The sequence below is a fragment of the Lethenteron reissneri genome, chromosome 63 (genome assembly GCF_015708825.2).
Source record: "Lethenteron reissneri isolate LAM-NWPU_2019-01 chromosome 63, ASM1570882v1, whole genome shotgun sequence".
NCBI lineage: Eukaryota > Metazoa > Chordata > Hyperoartia > Petromyzontiformes > Petromyzontidae > Lethenteron > Lethenteron reissneri.
This window is the reverse complement of record NC_083841.1, coordinates 9225672-9245806: the sequence shown is the minus strand read 5'-3', so window position 1 is coordinate 9245806 and position 20135 is coordinate 9225672. Positions and strand designations below refer to the sequence as shown.

General features: G+C 45.0%; 1 protein-coding gene across 3 annotated transcripts in view; it reads right to left on the bottom strand.

Moving 5' to 3' along the window:
* Positions 1-20135, bottom strand: part of METTL23 (methyltransferase 23, arginine) — a 92805-nt gene that overhangs the window by 9847 nt on the left and 62823 nt on the right. For 2 of the 3 annotated variants that reach the window (XM_061577215.1, XM_061577214.1), the window contains exons 2-4: positions 19075-19179; positions 14387-14618; positions 10160-10244 (exon numbers count right to left, since the gene is read on the bottom strand). In XM_061577215.1, coding sequence (XP_061433199.1) covers positions 10160-10244; positions 14387-14618; positions 19075-19179 — 422 coding nt within the window. Of the gene's footprint in view, positions 1-988; positions 1245-10159; positions 10245-14386; positions 14619-19074; positions 19180-20135 lie in introns of all 3 variants that reach the window. The other variant, XR_009757122.1, reaches the window with a different exon arrangement.

Sequence of the window (20135 nt, the reverse complement as noted above, 5' to 3'; positions counted from 1 at the left end):
GGTATTGACCGTTGATTTGGGGTCTGTTGAATCGAGTAACCGTCTGATCAGGTCTAGGGCACGAGGAGTCAAATCTGCCTTTAGAACACGGAACAGCCAACCGTAATCAGGCTGGGTGCTGCGATAAGGTAACAGACTGTGAAGCTTCGTGTTCAGCTGCTCAAATAAAGGTAGTCTTCTGACCGCTTCGACATCACGAGAACTGATTTTGACGCACCCCCCCCCCACCCACAAGATTTTCTGACCGGGGTTGCGGATCGTCGGAAAACAAATTATTATTGCCCAAATTTTATTTTACATACCACACACCACCGGTGTATTGCTAATACAGTAGTCCCTCGGTTGACAGTGACATCGGTTCACTGTTTTTCGGTCAACGTTTCGTCGCCCATATGGACCCCACGGTTTCCACTAACGTAAAAATGTAGACTTTTTACGTTGTGCACGCAGGCACCAAATTCGGTCAATTCGAGCGCTAGTGAATGGGGTTGAGCCATGCCCTCAGCCAATCAGCGATGCCCATTTATGAGCGTTTAGACCTCGACTGTCTTTGTTTACATTACGTATGAATGATTTTAACATGTGTAGTGTTGTGTAGAATCACTCAGTCGGACACGTTGTTCCAAGTCACCTGCTTACACTTTATTACTCTACTCTTGCACCAGTTGCAGGCACTCCTATCTCTGTCTATACGGTCACCTTGTTAACCAACTTCCCCTATCTACTTTACACCTTGCTGACCTGCCTGTGGCAGCTCTTCCTCAAAGCAGCTTCGCACTCACAGCTCCGCACTCACAGCTCTGCACACAGACAGCAGCTCACACAGAGCTTGCACACAGCAGCACTCACACAGAGGCTTCGCTCACAGAGGCTTCGCTCGCACAGAGCTTGCACACGGTTGCTCTCCTTCTGCGCCGCTGCCCTCGCCTACATTCCCTCAGACCCACTCACTCGTCCGATCCGGGCGGGGGGATCAACCATCACCCACCCGTCGACTCGTGAGGGTTGAGGTCCGTCCCTGGCTTGAGCGGCAGCGGCGAAATATCTTCACCTTGGTCTCAGAACCCGAACTCCCGCTCCGCTCTCACACACCCCCTTATATCCTCCTCCTAATTATCCAGCTCCTCCCTTGTGTCTCTTTAGGGCCCGACAGGCCGGTGCCTGTCAGGCCATCAATCACTCTTCATCAAACGTCTCCAAGGTGACACCTCCGGTGGCAGCGTACGACCCCGGGCCGACCCCGTCTGCAACCAAAACTCCCGTTAAAGAGGTGGGGGTTTGCACGTGCAACCTTACGTTGCACACGCGCACCTGCCTGCCCTCGGGCAGCAGTGCGCACCGCGTATTTTACCACACTACACATGTAATTCCTATATTCAATTAACAGTTGCCTTGGTTAACAGTAGTTTTCGTGGAATGGATTAAAAACGTTAACCACGGGACGTTCAAATGGTCCGTATAGATGGAAGGCGGTAGCCTCGTCACTGTGCGCCCACCTGTCGCAGCGTGTTCTACGTGTCGGCTTGAACACAACCTCAGGCTGTCCATCCAGGCGAAATGGTCGTCATTAATTCAAATCCAGATGCTATTGGTGTTGATTTAGGGACATGTACGTATGTATGTTGAACTTATTCTGCACCATAAGTAGACAACCGTGCTAATCAAAGTGGTTGCTTGTTGAACTGCTGAGCCTGTAACGATCTTTCAATTTCAGACTCATGCACCCGTAAAGCGCACCCCTCTCTCTATATAAGGTGGCTTTAATGACTAATGTGGCCCCGTTAAGAAATGATATCTCTCCACGCGACGCAGCTCGGCTGCCAAAACGACCATCACACTCCATTGGCCCCTCTCATTAGTTTGACTGATATAGATTGCATGCGGTATGCCACCGATGGATCGTATAACCGTTGCTAAGAGACTGCGGGCAGCATCGCGGCTCACACACACACATCATCTGAGTTGGGGCGAAAAAGAGGCCACGGGAAAACGAACACTGGCACAGGGGGAGCCCAACGCGAGGGGCTCTCCACACACAAGCAGCCAGCGCGCCTCCTTCACGCGCCCGTCTCCCTCCACGCCAAACGTGGGCTTATCATATCGGTGTAAACACATTATCCCATCAGCCACATGGCCCTTCTGGGGAGTGCACGATTTCAGCGGTGGCGACATGTTAACGACCCCGCATGGTATACGGGAGGTCGTGTGTTCGATCCCGACCCTGACGCCTGCTGTATATATTTGGAGTTTGCATGTGTTTTGCCCCGTGGTTGCATGGATTTTTCTCCGGATCCTCCGGTTTTTCCCTCCACATTCAGAAATATGCATTTAAGAGTATTTGGCTGCTATAAATTTCCACGTGATAAGCCACTTTGTTGGGCTATCATTTGTGGCCAGGTCCCTTCCGAAAAAGAACTATATAGCTCAGTGGACTTGAACTGGTAAAATAAAAAAATTGTTTGGTTTAGTTTAAGCACATAGATCCACTGGAGCGGTTTCAGCATTCAGTGTCTCATGTGGAGGGACAGATAAGTGAAAGAGGCGAAACATCTTTTAAGTTATTTTGATGCAAATATTCTCCACAGCAACGGTTTATGCGTGTTCACGTCCAATATATCAAAACCGTGATCTTATGAATGACTGGTTAAGGTGACGTGCAGTGCAATGATTTCACGTAATTCATCAGTTCTATTAATCTGATAGTCTGTTCTCCTATAACGCTGCGTGTTTTCACAACGCAAATTGGATATCACGTGATGAATTTATTTGAGAAGACATTTTTTTATAACACGAAATCGATATAACTCGATTGAGTGAACAAAACTTCGTCGAAGCGTGAGTAGGAATAAGCAGTTATATGGCTGCCTCGGCGTAGCATCACCACACAAGGCATTGAGATGCTGCTGGATGCTTCTCGATGCTACCCACATGCCTCAGTCTTTGTTCAGCCTGCATACGCATCTCATGTATTATCGTGGACAATGCTTTATCCTATATTATTTATATAACGCCATTTTTCGACAACGCGGTGTTCTTCAGGAGCACAACTACCGCCACATTATAGAACAGACTTTATAATGAACAAGATAAATATTCTCATCAGCCGTGATCAATTCACTGCTGGATGAAGACCTCCACTAACCACCGCTGCTTCTTGAGACTGCAACGCAACGATCTTCCAACAGCATGACACTGATCTCATCGTTCCCCGTCGCATTCAATTCCCTGGCTGCCGCTCCATTGTTGCTCTTCACCATCGCCTATCACCTCTGCTGGCCTCTGACGCGCCCTGCCCAAATCCACTTGTCTTAACAGTTTGGATGATGTATTCATGAACTTGCATGTGTCCTATAATCCACGTGTTGCTCTGTCCCAGTAGTCTCATTGTGATTCCCAGCATGCATATCTCTCCTGCTTACAGTGAGGGAAAAAAGTATTTGATCCCCTGCTGATTTTGTACGTTTGCCCACTGACAAAGAAATGATCAGTCTATAATTTTAATGGTATGTTTATTTGAACAGTGAGAGGCATAATAACAAAAAAAATCCAGAAAAACGCATGTCAAGAATGTTATAAATTGATTTGCATTTTAATGAGGGAAATAAGTATTTGACCCCTCTGCAAAACATGACTTAGTACTTGGTGGCAAAACCCTTGCTGGCAATCACAGAGGTCAGACGTTTCTTGTAGTTGGCCACCAGGTTTGCACACATCTCAGGAGGGATTTTGTCCCACTCCTCTTTGCAAATCTTCTCCAAGTAATTAAGGTTTCGAGGCTGACGTTTGGCAACTCGAACCTTCAGCTCCCTCCACAGATTTTCTATGGGATTAAGGTCTGGAGACTGGCTAGGCCACTCCAGGACCTTAATGTGCTTCTTCTTGAGCCACTCCTTTGTTGCCTTGGCTGTGTGTTTTGGGTCATTGTCATGCTGGAATACCCATCCACGACCCATTTTCAATGCCCTGGCTGAGGGAAGGAGGTTCTCACCCAAAATTTGACGGTACATGGCCCCATCCATCGTCCCTATGATACGGTGAAGTTGTCCTGTCCCCTTAGCAGAAAACACCCCCAAAGCATAATGTTTCCACCTCCATGTTTGACGGTGGGGATGGTGTTCTTGGGGTCATAGGCAGCATTCCTCCTCCTCCAAACACGGCGAGTTGAGTTGATGCCAAAGAGCTCCATTTTGGTCTCATCTAACCACAACACTTTCACCCAGTTGTCCTCTGAATCATTCAGATGTTCATTGGCAAACTTCAGACGGGCATGTTTATGTGCTTTCTTGAGCAGGGGGACCTTGCGGGCGCTGCAGGATTTCAGTCCTTCACGGCGTAGTGTGTTACCAACTGTTTTCTTGGTGACTATGGTCCCAGCTGCCTGGAGATCATTGACAAAATACTCCCGTGTAGTTCTGGGCTGATTCCTCACCGTTCTCATGATCATTGCAACTTCACGAGGTGAGATCTTGCATGGAGCCCCAGGCCGAGGGAGATTGACAGTTCTTTTGTGTTTCTTCCATTTGCGAATAATCGCACCAACTATTGTCACCTTCTCACCAAGCTGCTTGGCGATGGTCTTGTAGCCCATTCCAGCCTTGTATAGGTCTACAATCTTGTCCCTGACATCCTTGGAGAGCTCTTTGGTCTTGGCCATGGTGGAGAGGTTGGAATCTGATTGATTGATTGCTTCTGTGAACAGGTGTCTTTTATACAGGTGTAGTGAGTTCAAGGAGACGTAGACGACGTAGTCGGAGGCACACTTATTTATTTAACCAAAGGGCAGAACACAATACTTGAAGGGGTAACGGCCCCTTCACTTGTCTAACAGGGAGACACCCTTAGCGCTAGCCCAGCTAGTCTGCTCCCAGGTCCTCCACTAGAGAGCTAGGGGAGGCTAGCTGATCCAGCTCTGGCCAAGCTAGGATCTCGGCACCCTTAGCCAACCAGACTGGCTCTTACAAGAGCATCGGCTCTGGGCTCTCAGGGCCGCGCCGCTGGCTTGCCCTGGTCGGTCAATAGAAGGACAGCGAGCCAGCGGAGTCCCAGGGCCTATCCTGCTGGTCTTCACTTTTCGCTGGTTTAAGCTGCAATACTCGACCCAGAACCCATCGGCTCCCTGCCTTATATAGCAACTCCCCCCCGAGGGGTGGGGCCGTGGGGGATCACAGCGCCGTCACAGCCCCCCAGGGCTAACCGTTGCGGACGTGGATGTAGGCACCCTTACGCGTGCGGGCGCAAACACCCCTTGTGTGTTTGTTAGCGCTACCATAACACCCCTTCATAGGTAACAAGCTGAGATTAGGAGCATTCCCTTTAAGAGTGTGCTCCTAATCTCATCTCGTTACCTGTATAAAAGAAATCCTGGGAGCCAGAAATCTTTCTGATTGAGAGGGGGTCAAATACTTATTTCCCTCATTAAAATGCAAATCAATTTATAGCATTTTTGACATGCGTTTTTCTGGATTTTGTTGTTGTTATTGTCTCTCACGGTTCAAATAAACCTACCATTAAAATTATAGACTGATCATTTCTTTGTCAGTGGGCAAACGTACAAAATTAGCAGGGGATCAAATACTTTTTTCCCTCACTGTATTTACGCACGACAAAAAGCGGTTCTGTTTGTGAATTCTCTGCGTGTTTTGCGATGTGCTTGGCATAAATGGCGTGATATAATAATGTACCTGACAATAGCTACCAGCTAAACCGCCATGTTGTCGAGATGTTAACTCCATTGCCTGGTATGCAGGAGGTCGTGGGTTTTATCCCGACCCTGGCGCCTGCTGTATATTTGGAGTTTGCGTGTCTCCCTCTGGTTGCGTGGATTTTTCTCAGGGTCCTTTGGTTTTCCCCTCCACATTTAGAATCAACGTGCCTTGAGAGTATTTGGCTACTGATATAAATTTCCAAATGATAAGTCACTTTGTTGAGCTAGCATTTGTAGCCAAGTCACTTCTCAAAAAGAGCTATATAGCTCAGTGGGCCTTAACTGCTAAAATAAATATAGTTTAGTAGATTATTATGATAAAAATATCATAAAAATAATTATAAAATGACACAAATTCTTGCCATGTCAGTGTCAATTGACATGCTGCAAGCCCTTGCGAATGAGATGTTCCATCTCCAGGGATTTTCCAGGTTAAATATTTTAATCAATAAAATTAAGAGAAACAGTCAGATCAGAGGTGGAGCCAGCACTGCTAAGACCATCAGTTCAATTTAAGTTTCAACCACTGCAGATTCTTCTTTTTTCATATGGCTAATGTAGATGCAGAGCAACAACTACAATTTCACATTCAGGTGGTCAAGCCAGATAACCGCGTCAGGACTGGCGGAGTATATTATTGCTGTGATCTCTCCTTCCTATTTGTGGGTCAGGGCATTGCGTCGTTATAAGCTGTCCGGTTTGTTCTGGATAACCTCAGTCATACAATGGAAAGTTTTAAATTTCTATTTGTGCATCACGTATCCACATCTACTGTGGCCATGGTTTGTGCAATGGATGCGGTTGAGGGTGGACCACGAGCTTCGTGAAAGATCAAACCCCAGGAATCTTCTATATTGAACCACTTGCTTAGGGTGTGAGGCCTAACATAGGCACTTGGGTTGTCAAAGCAACAACCAGCAGTGAGCATTTCCACAGTCAATCAGGTTGCAACACTTTCTACACTTCTTCTCTTTCCGATTCTTTCCTCGCAGCAAGGCGAGCGAGTGGACGACTGTGCGGGTGAATGTTGTGTTGTCGTGACCTGCAGTAGAACTGTGGTTGATCTTCGTGTGGATGAGACCAAACAGTCAGTGAGAAGGAATGCTGCAATATAACAAGAGCCCGTCCTTGCCGTGGCTCAGGGAGGGTTCTCGTTTAGCACCGGGGCACCTTGGGTATTCATAGCCTCCGTAAAGCCAGAGGAGCTTTCAGTCAGGCACAGAAATGTGTGCTCGCGGCAATACCCAGACGCACATGGAGGGATTTAAAACAGCTGGCGGCTGACACGCACTCGCACATCATTCGCGAACTTTCAATTGCGCATGATAACTTCGCCCTCGATGGGTTTTGACACAGACCATTGTCTGTTTACATACGAGTGCAATAACTCACCGTGTGGAAATGAAATTTTCTGTGAAGCGGTCAGGGTGATTGACGATTCGGCACTCACCGATTTGCTCAGGTCACTCGCTTCACCGGCCGTCAGTCGCCTCCCTATCACTCGTCTATCACTATGACTACCATGGTCACTGTTCCCGTGAACTTCACTCGTTGATTGCTCCACCCATGTTGAACGCTCAGTCTCTACCAGACACCGACTGTCTCGTCTCATCCACCAGACTGTATTCGACCACTACTAATACTGTATGTGCGTATGTTGAACAACCATGCTAATCGGAGGTACTCACAGCAACACATGCACCAACCCACACACTCAATCATCCACCCTCTCACCCACTCACCCATGTCCCATGCTGCAGGCCACCTCATTTTTCTTTCAGCTTCCTCCCTTATGATAATACATTCATATTATACATAGCATCATTCATGCTAATTGCATCCCATAACGCTGGACATCAATTATACGAGGATCAAATCCTACAGACAGCTACTACCAAGCAAAATTAATGAACAAATACATGGTTCCAAAACAGAATGTACAAATAACAAACAAGTTATCACAAGATATAACTGCTCCAATTTGGAATTCCCTCCCATCACCTCTTTTTCCCCCAAGATCTTCAACAAAAACCTTCCTTAATAAGAGTAACATGTTAACTCTCATGTTACAGCTCTGACAGTGCTGCTAGTTGCTGGTTCCTTGACATGTTGGGGCCTTGTGGGCCTTTGCTAATAAAATGTTGAAAATAAAAATGTAAACTACATAGCTTTTTTTCGGAATCAGAATCAGAATATTTATTTATACTGGAGGAATCCGATGAACAATAAAGCTCTTTTTCACAGCTGTCCAGTCGGGGCCGGGTAAGATCGTTACAACAACAAATACACAAATATGATAGTAGTGCATTGTACAAAAAAAGTAAACAAATCACCCAAACAAATACAACAAAAACATCCCGATCCTACCAGGCAAACTTAGCCACAAATTATAGCTCAACAAAGTGGCCCATCATTGGACATTTATAGTAGCAAAATAATCAAAATAATCTTAGTGCATTATTGGAACCTCCTTTTCCAGTAGCAAAATATGATAATTGTTTTTTTACCCTTTTATCTGGCAACAAAACTGACACCTTTTTTTACAAGGAGTCATGTTTGCATTGACCACAATACCTGCGGTCGGAATGCAAACAAAAAACACAACTCTGATAATGTATGCACTGTCCTTGAAATTGATTGGTCCACACCCAAGACAGCTTTTCTTAGAGCCTAGTCTCACATGGTGTTGGACCAGATGATGCCAAAAGGTGCATACATTATCAGAGTTGTGTTTTTTGTTTGCATTCCGACTGCAGGTATTGTGGTCAATGCAAACATGACTCCTTCTAAAAAAAAGTGTCAGTTTTGTTACCAGATAAAATGGTAAAAAAACAATTATCAATCTTAGTGCATGTTTCGAAATGTAGAGGGGAAAAACTGGAGGACCCGTAGAAAAAATCCACGTGACCATGGAGACAGAGAGAAACGTGCAAACTCCAGATATACAGGCGTCAGGGTCGGGATCGAACCCCTGACCCCCTGCATACCGGGAGAAAAAGATAACATCTCACCACCGTGGCGCCTCTTTAATTAATAAATAAAATATATAAGTTAAAAATTCCATCATCAATTCCCAAGCTTCGGAAAGGCAGTAAACAACAGCAAAAACAGTCTCAAACTACACCAAGACAACACACAGTCCCTCAATAAAAAGTGTATGTTAAAATGTAACTTTCAATACATTGTTAAGGATCAATTTACAAATCACATTTGTAAATGTGGCGTTCTAGCTATCACAAATGATAGATCAATGAAGTGGTTTATCACGTAGAAATGTTTTAGCAACCAAATACTTTAAAAGCGCATTTATTCTAAATGTGGAGAGAAAAACCGGAGGACCCGGAGAAAAATACACACGACCTCCTGTATATCAGGTGAGGGAGTTAACATCTCGCTACTGCAGTGCCCTTAGTAGTAGCAATAGCAGAGTGACGCATAGGCAACTGACGACTGGAGTGGATGTGTGAGTGCTGGATCATCAATCACCCTGATTGCTGAATTCTATCTGGTGCTGTGAGGTAAGAACTGGGAGCAGCACTTTCACCTGCAGTCGATTGTGTTGCTCTGTACTGGCAGCAGTAACAATTGCTGGGAGTCAGAAAAATATTCAGCAGTTATTGAGACGCAATAAGAGCATGTTGGCCGCTTTGGTGGAAAGGGGTGCCACGGTCGCTAGCAGATGTTAACTACCTCGTCTGGTATACAGGAGGTCATGGGTTCGATCCCGATCCTGACGCCTACTGTATATTTGAAGTTTTTGTGTCTCTCTCCTCGTGGTTAAATAGATTTTTCTCTGAGTCCCCCGGCTATCATTTGTGGCCAGGTCGCTTCTAAAAAAGAGCTGTAAAGCTCAGTCGGTGTTACATGGTAAAATAAAAAAAATGTGTTTATAGTTTAATCGAGTGTCTGTGTCCATGTGCTTTGGCACCAGGGGCACAATGACCTATTTCAATGGGGCGGGGGGGGCTTACGCAAAATACGACTGTGGGCCCCCCTGGTTTCTCACTTTTAACTGAAATAGCTGCGGATGGGTTTTAACCCGTACAATAATATGTAGGTTATCACTATATACATTATTTTAGTTGCACCATGTATTGGGTTAAGAGGACAGTGGTAGTATTAATAAACATATTTAAAGGTACAATACTCATTATTAAGTTATCGTGCATCTTGCTTTCATGCTGGCCATATTGGTCTCCGATTTCCTCAAAGGGGTGGATTGCACAACTGTCTGCTGCTCTGTTGATACGATAGTCAGCTGCGTTAGTCGGGCTTGGTCCATGGTAAACTGCAGGTTATTTTGAATGAATACATTTGAATTTTAATAATTTTTCTTAACATTTTGCTACTTGTTGATCTGTTGATTCGGGGCCGCTTGTGGCCAACTGGCCCCCATGCGACGCGTAATGCTGCTACATATCCCCCGTAGTTGCGCCCCTGGTTGGCGCTGCATACCTGCGCTCCTGGTAGGTGGTCCAGAACTGTCCGTGGGGGTTCTTGTTGAGAAGGTAAGACACGGTCACCAGCACAGCTTCAAAATCTGGGAATTATCATCACATTCACTCATTGAGTCCTTCATTGATGTTGAGGACTCGGTCTACAAGACACTGACTGTTTTATGTCATACATACTTTGTTCAACCATCATACTATAGGTCACAACAAAACCCTTACTCACCCACCCACTCAACCACTACTCACCAAATTGGAGGTCAAAACACACATTTGAGCTCCAATTCTGTGATGATAATCAGTGTCCTGGTGGTCAAGGAATTAGCATATTGCATTTAAATATAACGAGTCTAAATTGATCTTCTTGGTTCTTTCGGTAAAGTCACGTAGAAGGGAAATAATAAAATAATAAAAATAAAACATAATAAATTAATTCTCACGACGTTTCGGCCACAACGCAAGCAGCCATCCTCAGGTGAAGAACAGGTCTGTCGGAAAGACCTCAGAGATCTACTGCTTAGGAAAGACAGTGTCTTTCCGACAGATCTGTTCTTCACCTGAGGACGGCTGCTTGCGTTGTGGCCGAAAGGTCATGAGAATTATTTTATTATGTTTTATTTGTATTATTTTATTATTTCCTTTCTACGTGACTTTACCAAAAGAACCAAGAAGATGAAGCCCTGCAGTCACGAAAGCTTTAAATCGAGTCAAAATTGGCTAATAAACTATACCCCGGGCATGTTAATATCGCTATTTTGCTTCAATTGATCTCTGAGCCCGTATGCCTAAATCTAAAACATTATGCTTGAACAGACCCAACATTGTTTAAACTTTCCAAGAACAATTCACTGCTGTAGAAATCTTAGGAAACAACCTCAGAGATCTACTGCTTAGGAGGTCCATCAAAATCCAAAAATCCACAAATAATCACAACACAAACTTGATTTGAAGCTTTCGTGACTGCAGGAATTACTCTTTGGTTCTTTCGGTAAAGTCGTGTTGTAGTGTCTCTCTCTGTGTGTCTCTGTTTTCTCTCTCTGCTTGTGTGTCTGTGTGTCTCTGTGTCTGTGTTTTGTCTCTCTCTCAAATTTAGCACTCTTTGAAAGAACGTAATCAACCAGGTAGGGTGTTGACTGTTATGTTAGCCGACTCTCTGTGTTGTATTGCATTATATTTCCCAGTTTACTAAGTTTGTTTTCTCAAACGGCCTTTTTCTCTCTCTAAAATTTACCAGCCTCTCATAGGGCCATTCGATCGTTATCTCCCTCGGTCGCTTTGGGGTGGATTCATTGACATGCTAATTTCTCTGCTCCAGCAGCTGCCCCAACAGACCCACCTCTCTCTCTGACCCCCCCTCTCTCTCTATTTAAGGCCTCGACACAGAGGCATTGGGTCTCTGTGTGTCTATGTTGTGTGTCTCTCTCTGCTTGTGTGTCTGTCTGTGTCTCCGTGTCTGTGTTTTGTCTCTCTCTCAAATTTATTTCTACCTGATGATGGTTGCTTGTGTTGTAATCAAAACGACGTATTCTATTATTTAATTAATTTTCTTACTACGTGACTTTACTGAAAGAACCAAAGAAAAATGCCTATTTCTCTCTCTAAAATTTACCAGGCTCTCATAGGTCCATTCGCTTTTTCTCTCCCTCGGTCGCTTCGGGGTGGATTTCCACACAACTCTCTCTAAAATGTACCAGTCTAGTTGGGTCTTTCATTAACATAATAATTTCTCTGCTCCAGCAGCTGCTCCAGCAGAGCCACCTCTCTTACAACACAAATAAGATCTTTCACTAAACAATTGGCTTAAAAAACGGATTGATAAAATCTATACAACCGTTGGTCTTTTTTTTTTAAATGCTCAATGTGTATTGCCCTCCTTGAAGATACGTCGAGTAAGGAATGAGAATAAACCCAGGGTTCAGTTCTGAATTAAGCAACCCCCTTCCACGCATGGAAACAAGGTATGGGTCACAGCGAGGAAATCAAAAGACTCCTCAAGCTGCTCTAGACCTCAGAATCCTCTGTTGTAATGAAAACTAAAAGAACAAAAACTTTTTTTTTATTTTACCAGGTAAGGCCCACTGAACTATATAGCTCTTTTTCAGAAGTGACATAGCTGTCACAAATAATAGCTCAACGAAGTGGCTTATCACGTGGAAATTTATAGCAGCAAAATACTCTAAACGCACGTTTCTACATATAGAGGGAAAAACCGGAGGACCTGGAAAAAAATCCACACAACCACAGGGATAACATGAAAACTAAATATACAGGCGTCAGGGTCGAGATCGAACCCATGAACGCCTGTATTCCAGGCGAAGGAGATAACATATCTTTGAACAGTGTATTAATAGCCGTACTGCTCAAAGAGTAAATATACAACTGAAAACTTAAAAACAGATAACAACAATAGTGGTGAATACCACTAAGTGGTGGTGAGGTCATTACGCCGCTTGTGCCAGGCTAGGTGCATTTTTTGAGGCCACATGAAGTGTTGAAGGCCTTGCTGACAAAGAGGTCATGGAACAGACAAGTGCCATGGGTTGGTCGACTGAGATGACATATGCCAACTTCACAAATCTAATACTTAACGCTTCCCCCACCCATGGCTATGCATGTGCCTGGTAATCCAGTGCTGTACAGGGAGAAGTGAGGGTTGGTGTATCACCCCACAAATGTTACGAAACTCCCTTCCTGTGGGCGTTGAGGATGAGCCGTACCTTTTTGCTCGCCAGGAGAAGGGGGTACAGCAATGTGAGGACTAATCTCCATCTATATTCTCGTTTCGTTTTATCCGTGGTATGTGTGCACATTCAACTTCTTTCGCATTGTACATAGCCAACCGTGTTAATTGGCAGATAACACCTGCATATGGAGGACAGCAGACCTTGGGCAATTGTTCGCACGTGAGCTTATTACATGTGCCGACTTCTCGCTCATCTGCTATTCTTCCTTGCACCTCTCGAGTTATCCTCTCTCTCTCTCTACGTGATCGAGCGAGCAGATACTGTGCGGCGGCGGCGTTACAATTTGACATGACTCTCCTATGGAGGGGCCCCGCAGAAGTATTGCCGAAGTTGGTAATGAGAGTCCAGCAGTTGGTGAACACTGTTGATCAAACATTAAAAATGAACGTCTCTCTAACAGGGGGCCCTAGCGGTCGAACCTCCCAGGTTTCAACCTTGCATGCTGCCAATGGTCCGACCATCGACTGAGATTATTTTGATTATTTTGCTGGTATAAATGTCCAAATGATCAGCCACTATGTTGAGCTATCAGTTGTGGCCAGGTTGCTTCTGAAATATTAGTTAATATATCAGTGAACTTTGCCTGGTAGGATGGGGGTGGTTTACTTTCATTTGCATGTATTTGAGTTTTTTGTTTACCTTTCTTGTACTTTGCACTACAATGGTGTTTTTGTATTGTTTGTTGTTGTAACGTTATTATCCCGTGCCCCTACTGGATATCTGTGAAAAAGAGCTTTATAGCTCATCGGATTCCTCCTCCAGTATAAATTTGATATTCTGATTCTGAAACGGGACCGGGGGGCGTGTGGCCGATGCGGCCACCTGATGCACAAATAGCGCATCAAAGATTCGGTGGCCTGCGAGTGTGGCCATGAATCCCAAACCATCGACCACTATCGTGAACACTCAGCCACTGCTGCGGTCTTCACTCCTCTAAAGGAGGAATGGACGACATCTACTCTGCTTCTGAACAGACAACTGAGTGGATAACAACATCTGAAATTCATGAGGTTTTGTTGGTTTAGATCACGTAAATATAAATGTTGTTAAATTTGCTACCACCCGACACAGCCAATTAGTAAGGTTTGTCACATAAACAAAATGTGCCAATTGGTTACTAGTTCAGCACACAGGTGTGTTGGAGAGTTAAACCCACAACATTTACAATTCGTAGTACAATATTTTTCTGGTAACTACAACCAGCCTCAACAAGGTGACAATAATATTATAATGGTTAATATTGGTCGCGAACGCCTACGTGTTAAACAAATATAAAATGACATATTTAATCTGCTGCTGCTGCTATTAATTAATACGAAAGAAGGAGAACGTTAAAACAGAACAAACCCCCACGACATTGCAACCATCACATCGGCAGTGCATTGTACGAAGACCGGTCACCGTGGAACATTTAATTATACGCACAGAGGTTAATACACAGGCTGCCATGGAGAGGGGCAGCAGCAGCAGGGGGTTGTGTCACTCACCACGTGGCTCGTAGAGGATATCGGAACCGAGGATAATGTCCAGGGGCGGCATTGTGACGAGCGAGGGGGTCACTAGGCCCCAGCGCAGACCCAAGACTGGCACGGAGCCATCGAGGCCGTTGACCCGACAGCTGTGAGCGCAACTGGGAAGGCACCGGGGCAGGTCGGACAGAGTGACAGTGGCACCACACCTGGCAGCCACGATGCCCGGTAATGCCGTGCCAGCCCCGAGCTAGCACACGAGAAAGGGAACAAACCGTTTCAGTCACCCGCTCACTTGCTCATTGACCCACTCACCTGCTCACCCGCTCACCCAAATACAAAGACCACTCCTCCTCCCCCCCCGTATAGCCTTTAACAGGCTGTTGGGGCAAGTGCTATTAGCGAGCACCTATTAAGGCCGGCACGGCACACGAAGGGGGTGGGTAGCCAGCACCACACCTCACTGCCTTTGTCTCCCCAGTGGTGATGTTTATACACCGCACCAGGTACTCGTTTGAGTCTGAGTCAATCTAAGGGAGGCCCAGGACCGGTTCAGGTAAATTGTCACTGGTATTGGCCATGAGCGGGTATCGAACCTGGGTCACCGGGCATGTAGTGCAGCGCGCTAACCGCTACCCTACACCTGATCTTTCATTTTTCTATATTCTTAGGTTTTTTCGGTAAAGTCACGTAGGTAAAACATTAAAATTAATAAAAGTAAAATAAAATAAAAATCACGACGTTTCGGAGGCAACACAAGCTTCCATCTTCAGGTGGAACCGTCACAGCCACGACAGCTGTATCAAGTAAATGAGAGATTACAAGAGCTACCACTCCGTATATATAATGGTTGGAGAGGGGGAAGGGCCAAATACGGCACACTTTTTATTAATATGATAAGGTGAGGCTTAAGAGGCTGAGCCTTTGTTATGGAGAGGTACGGTTTGTGACTAAGCCTGGCCTACATAACAATATTGTGAAAAAAGAAACAACTAGACATGGTAAAACAAGCCTGGCTGTCTATCAATAACCTGTAATAGTTGTCTGTCAAATAAGATGGTCCAAATAAGTGTAGTTAAATCTTTTTTGCATGGTTAATCACATCTTTCCAATGATTACTCAGTTTGTAACCATCATCACGGTTGAAATTGTGTCTGTGTTTGTATATTTGTATGGCTTCGTGTACAAACCTTTGATGGGAGCCAGGAGGTTTGCAGAGCACCTTGGTCTCGGAAAAGACAATTTCATGAGAGCACACCGAGTTGTAGCAATGATCGGCAACGGCCGAAGAATCAGTTCTGCCGTGTTTCAGATCTGACTTGTGCTCGCGGACACGATCAGAAACATGACGTTTCGTTTCTCCAATGTAGCAATCACCACAACTGCAACTCAATTTGTAGACTCCAGGATACTGTAAGTCAGGAACGACATCCTTCACAAATGGAATCAGATCACAGATTTTATGCACTGTACTGAATCAGACTTGGATCTTATGTTTGTTTAGAATTTTGGAGATCTTTTTGGTCACGCCTGCTATGTATGGTAACGTGATAGTTTTGGTCGGAGTTTCATGTGGCTGTTTCTGTGTGGTGGGAGAAACAGCTTGGTGGATAGTGCGGTCAGAGTATCCGTTCATCCTGAGGGCCCGATGTACATGTCTTAATTCACCGGCCAGGTGGTGTTGGTCAGAAATGCCATGGACTCTGTGGTATAGCGTTTTGATGAGAGAATTCTTTTGAGATGGGTGGTGGTGGGAATCCGGTTTCAAGTAGGAATCTGTGTGGGTGGCTTTCCTGTAGACAGAATGTCCCAAGGATCCGTCAGGCCTCCTCTCAAACAGAATATCCAAGAATGGTAGTTTACCATCTTTCTCCACTTCCATGGTGACTCTGATGGATGGGTGTCTGGAATTGATGTGGTCCAAGAAGTGGATCAATGCTGGGAGGCTTGTGGCCAGATGACGAAAGTGTCATCCACATACCTCTTCCACAGGGAAGGACGCAGGGTGGATGTCTGATCTCTCACCTACCTACTCACTGACTCGCGTACTCTCCCACTCACCCACCCACTCACCACGTCTGCAGCTCACAACACTTGTGCTGTTTGTTAGTAATCATTTGCAGTTGTGAGTCTTTGAGTGATTGGGGAGGGGGCGGATTTCAAAGTGGATCAGTGCGAGGGAAGAGCAGAAATAAAAGTGTTATCTGCAGTGTGGTAAATAAGTGGGTGAGTGAGTCTGTAGTTGTGACCTTACAGTGTGGTGATTCAACACATTGTGTTTTGTATTGTTTGTTGTAACGTTCTTACCCGCCCCTACTGGACATCTGTGAATAAAGAGCTTCATAGCTCATTGGATTCCTCCAGTATAAATAAATATTATGATTCTGAATGAGACGAAACAGTCTGTGTCTGGTAGACTGAGTCAAGGAGTGAATTGGAGCACGTACACCAAGCCCTCAGGATGAACCGATACTCGGACCGTACAATCCGCAAAGCTGTCTCCCCAGCCATGCGGAGATAACTTTCTGAGGATCCAACCATAACCATAATTTTACCGTACATAGCAGGGGTTACCATTTTTTTTCTCCAAAATATTAAACAAACACAAGATCCAGGTTCGTTTCAACACACAAAATCCGTGATTTAATCCCATCTGTAAAGGAAGTGATTCCTGACATGCAATACCCTGGTGTCTACAAACCGAGTTGTGGTTGAGACTGCAGTTACCTTGGGCAAACGAAACGACATGTCTCGGACCGCGTTCGTGAACACAAGGCAGATCTGAAACACGGTAGGACTAATACCTCTGCCATTGCTGATCATTGCTTTAACGCTGGGGGCTCACACAAAATTGATTTTTCCAAGACGGAGGTACTCTGCAAACCTACCGGCTGCCTTCAGAAATTTGTTCATGAAGCCATCCAGATATATAAACACAGACACAACTTCAACCGAGAGGATGGGTACAAACTGAGCAATCATTGGAAGGACGTTATTAACCAGGTAAAGTCTTAACTGACTGTGATGTTTCCATCCGACCTACCTATGTCAGTTGTTATTTCTGACTCTCTGTGTCTCTATCTATGCCTCTCTTAGATCTCTCATGCTCATATGTTGGGTTGCACTCCCCTCGTCGAGGAGGCCGCTCTCCTCCTATCTTACAATTACATACTTATATCCCCCATTAACATCATGCTAATCTCTCACATTAACATAGCCACTTCCGTGCCCTCGTCTAGGAGGCCACTCTCCTATCTTACAATTACTTGATAATTTCTCACATTAACATCATGCTAATCTCTCACATTAACATAGCCACTTCCGTGCCCTCGTCTAGGAGGCCGCTCTCCTCTCTTACAATTACTTGATAATTTCTCACATTAACATCATGCTAATCTCTCACATTGACATAGCCACTTCCGTGCCCTCGTCTAGGAGGCCGCTCTCCTTCTTTCTTACAGTTACATGCTAATTTCTCACATTAACATCACTAGCCCCGGCCACTTCTTTATGACCTTTGGGTTACACCCATTTCAAACCTTTTTAAAACAGTCTTCCTCAGCCGCAGACCATGCTTTCCCACCTGATGACGGACACTTGTGTTGCGCCCAAAACGTCCTGATTTATTTTATTTTATACCTACGTGACTTTACCGAAAGAATAAAAGAGTATAGGAACTGCAGTATTTCCAGCCTTACATGATATGATCATTGGGTTTACTTTTGTTGATCGTGGCTATATTAATATCAATCCAATAAAGAGCTGTATTGAAGTATCAGAGTAACATGTAGGCTTTCACGACCAATATTAACCAGAGGTTTTTTGGGGTTAGATCGAGTAAATATAAATGTGTTGTGAAACCCGCCACCACCCGACACAGCCAATTAGGAAGGTTTGTCACTTAACAAAACGTGCCAATTCGCTACTAGTTCAGCACACCGGTGTGTTGGAGAGTAAACCCACAACATGGCGGGTTTAACAACACATTTATATTTATGCAATCTAACCCAAAACAAACTCTATTATGGAGGTATCTGAGTGTTGCATAGCTAAATGTCCAATACATTCAAACTTTGCTCATCGTGGGTTTTCCCATTGCGGATGTGAGCATTCGCGCCAATTTATCGAGGTACGGTTCGCCGACCGTGCCCCACGTGGCTCGGCCATTTACGGTTTGACTGAGAGATTCTTGTACAGTACGCATCTGAAAGAAGTACAGTGCGCTAACTGCACTGTTCGCGATGTTGCTGCAGAAGAATAGACGCACCATCATTAATAGGGAGTAAATGTCTTTTTGTACACATGTCATGAACCTCATCTTTATTTTCAGGTTTATTTGAATGTATACAGTACAGTATTGTACACTACGTAACTTTTTTAATTCAATACATTTACTGTACAAGTCATATGTAATACTGTAGAAAATATTAATCATATTTTGTATTCAAATAGTTCCCGTTTCATGTTTGGGTCATACAGGATAACATAAACAAGAAAAGGGGTTGTATTACGAACCGTGAACCAAAACTCGATTTTTTTCCTATTCGACTTTTGTGAGCTTTGGGATCGCAGCTTTTCCGATTGCGCGATCATTTTCAAAGAACGTAACCCCCCCCCCCCCGCGCGATTTGTCATGGTTTTGGTCTAATTTTAATCCTACGGCAGCCCAGGTGGGAGGTGAGCTGTGTGCCAGGCACCGTTCTCACCTCGAGCACGAGCTGGTCTCTGACAAGTGCCCTGTTGTGCCACACGAACTGCGCAAGCACGACGGAACAGGGCCACACGTACATCCCGTAGTGTGGGTCCAGAACCTGCACACAGACACGACGATGATGACAACAACAGCTGTTCGCCGCCAACAAAGTGGCGATGATGTCATCACGGCACTCGTGGCCGGCTAGGTGCATTTTGAGGCCATGTAAAGTGTCCGAAGGCTCGCTGGCACGTCACGGGACAGATCTAGGTGCCATGGGTCGACTGACTGAGGTGACTTGGCAGATCCACCAACTGTGCTCCCTACTGTGCCAACTTGCTGCGTTTATTCACCCCGCACTCCGCTCGCCGTTGCGAGTGTCGCCCCTCTGACCTCCATTGTTTTTGGAGAGTGACTGCTCAGTAACATCCTTCACGAGCCTGCTTCATAGAAGTCGATATTGATACCACTGATATCAGTTATTCGCAAGTTCACACGGCTCCACATCCTCCCATACCACATGTGCCTATATTATCTCTAGCCTGTGTCACACCTGTTTAGCTCCCTTAATCTGACGAAACAGACTGCTTGGGCATGCGGTGGCTGGGGATGTTGGCTACATGAACAAAACTATACATAATTTCCTGCCAGAGTAGATCACTGATGGGACGAAGTGCAGATCTTTCAAGGATCTGCAAGCTCCTCACACAATCCAGTCTGGTTAAATCGAGGATGGATCATAGGCAGGCCAGCCTGAATGTTTCAAACTTGCACAGATGTTCCTTCAGAGGGGTCCAGTTCGGGCATGACTTTGACTGAGAAGACCTGAAACTATGTATAGAGTGACTTTCCGCATAACCTCACGTAGCCGATGAAATCATATTACTGCTCGACTAATTAAGAGTGTTACCTCTGCTGCAAAACTGACCAGTTCATTTAACGTGGTCTTATTCACTCTGATATATATTTTGTTGTTGTTGATTTGATTTCCATTTGATTGTCTTTGATTTATATTTGCTTCATTGTTGAACATATTTCTACGTTTTTTCTTTCATAATTTCGGTTATTCAGGTG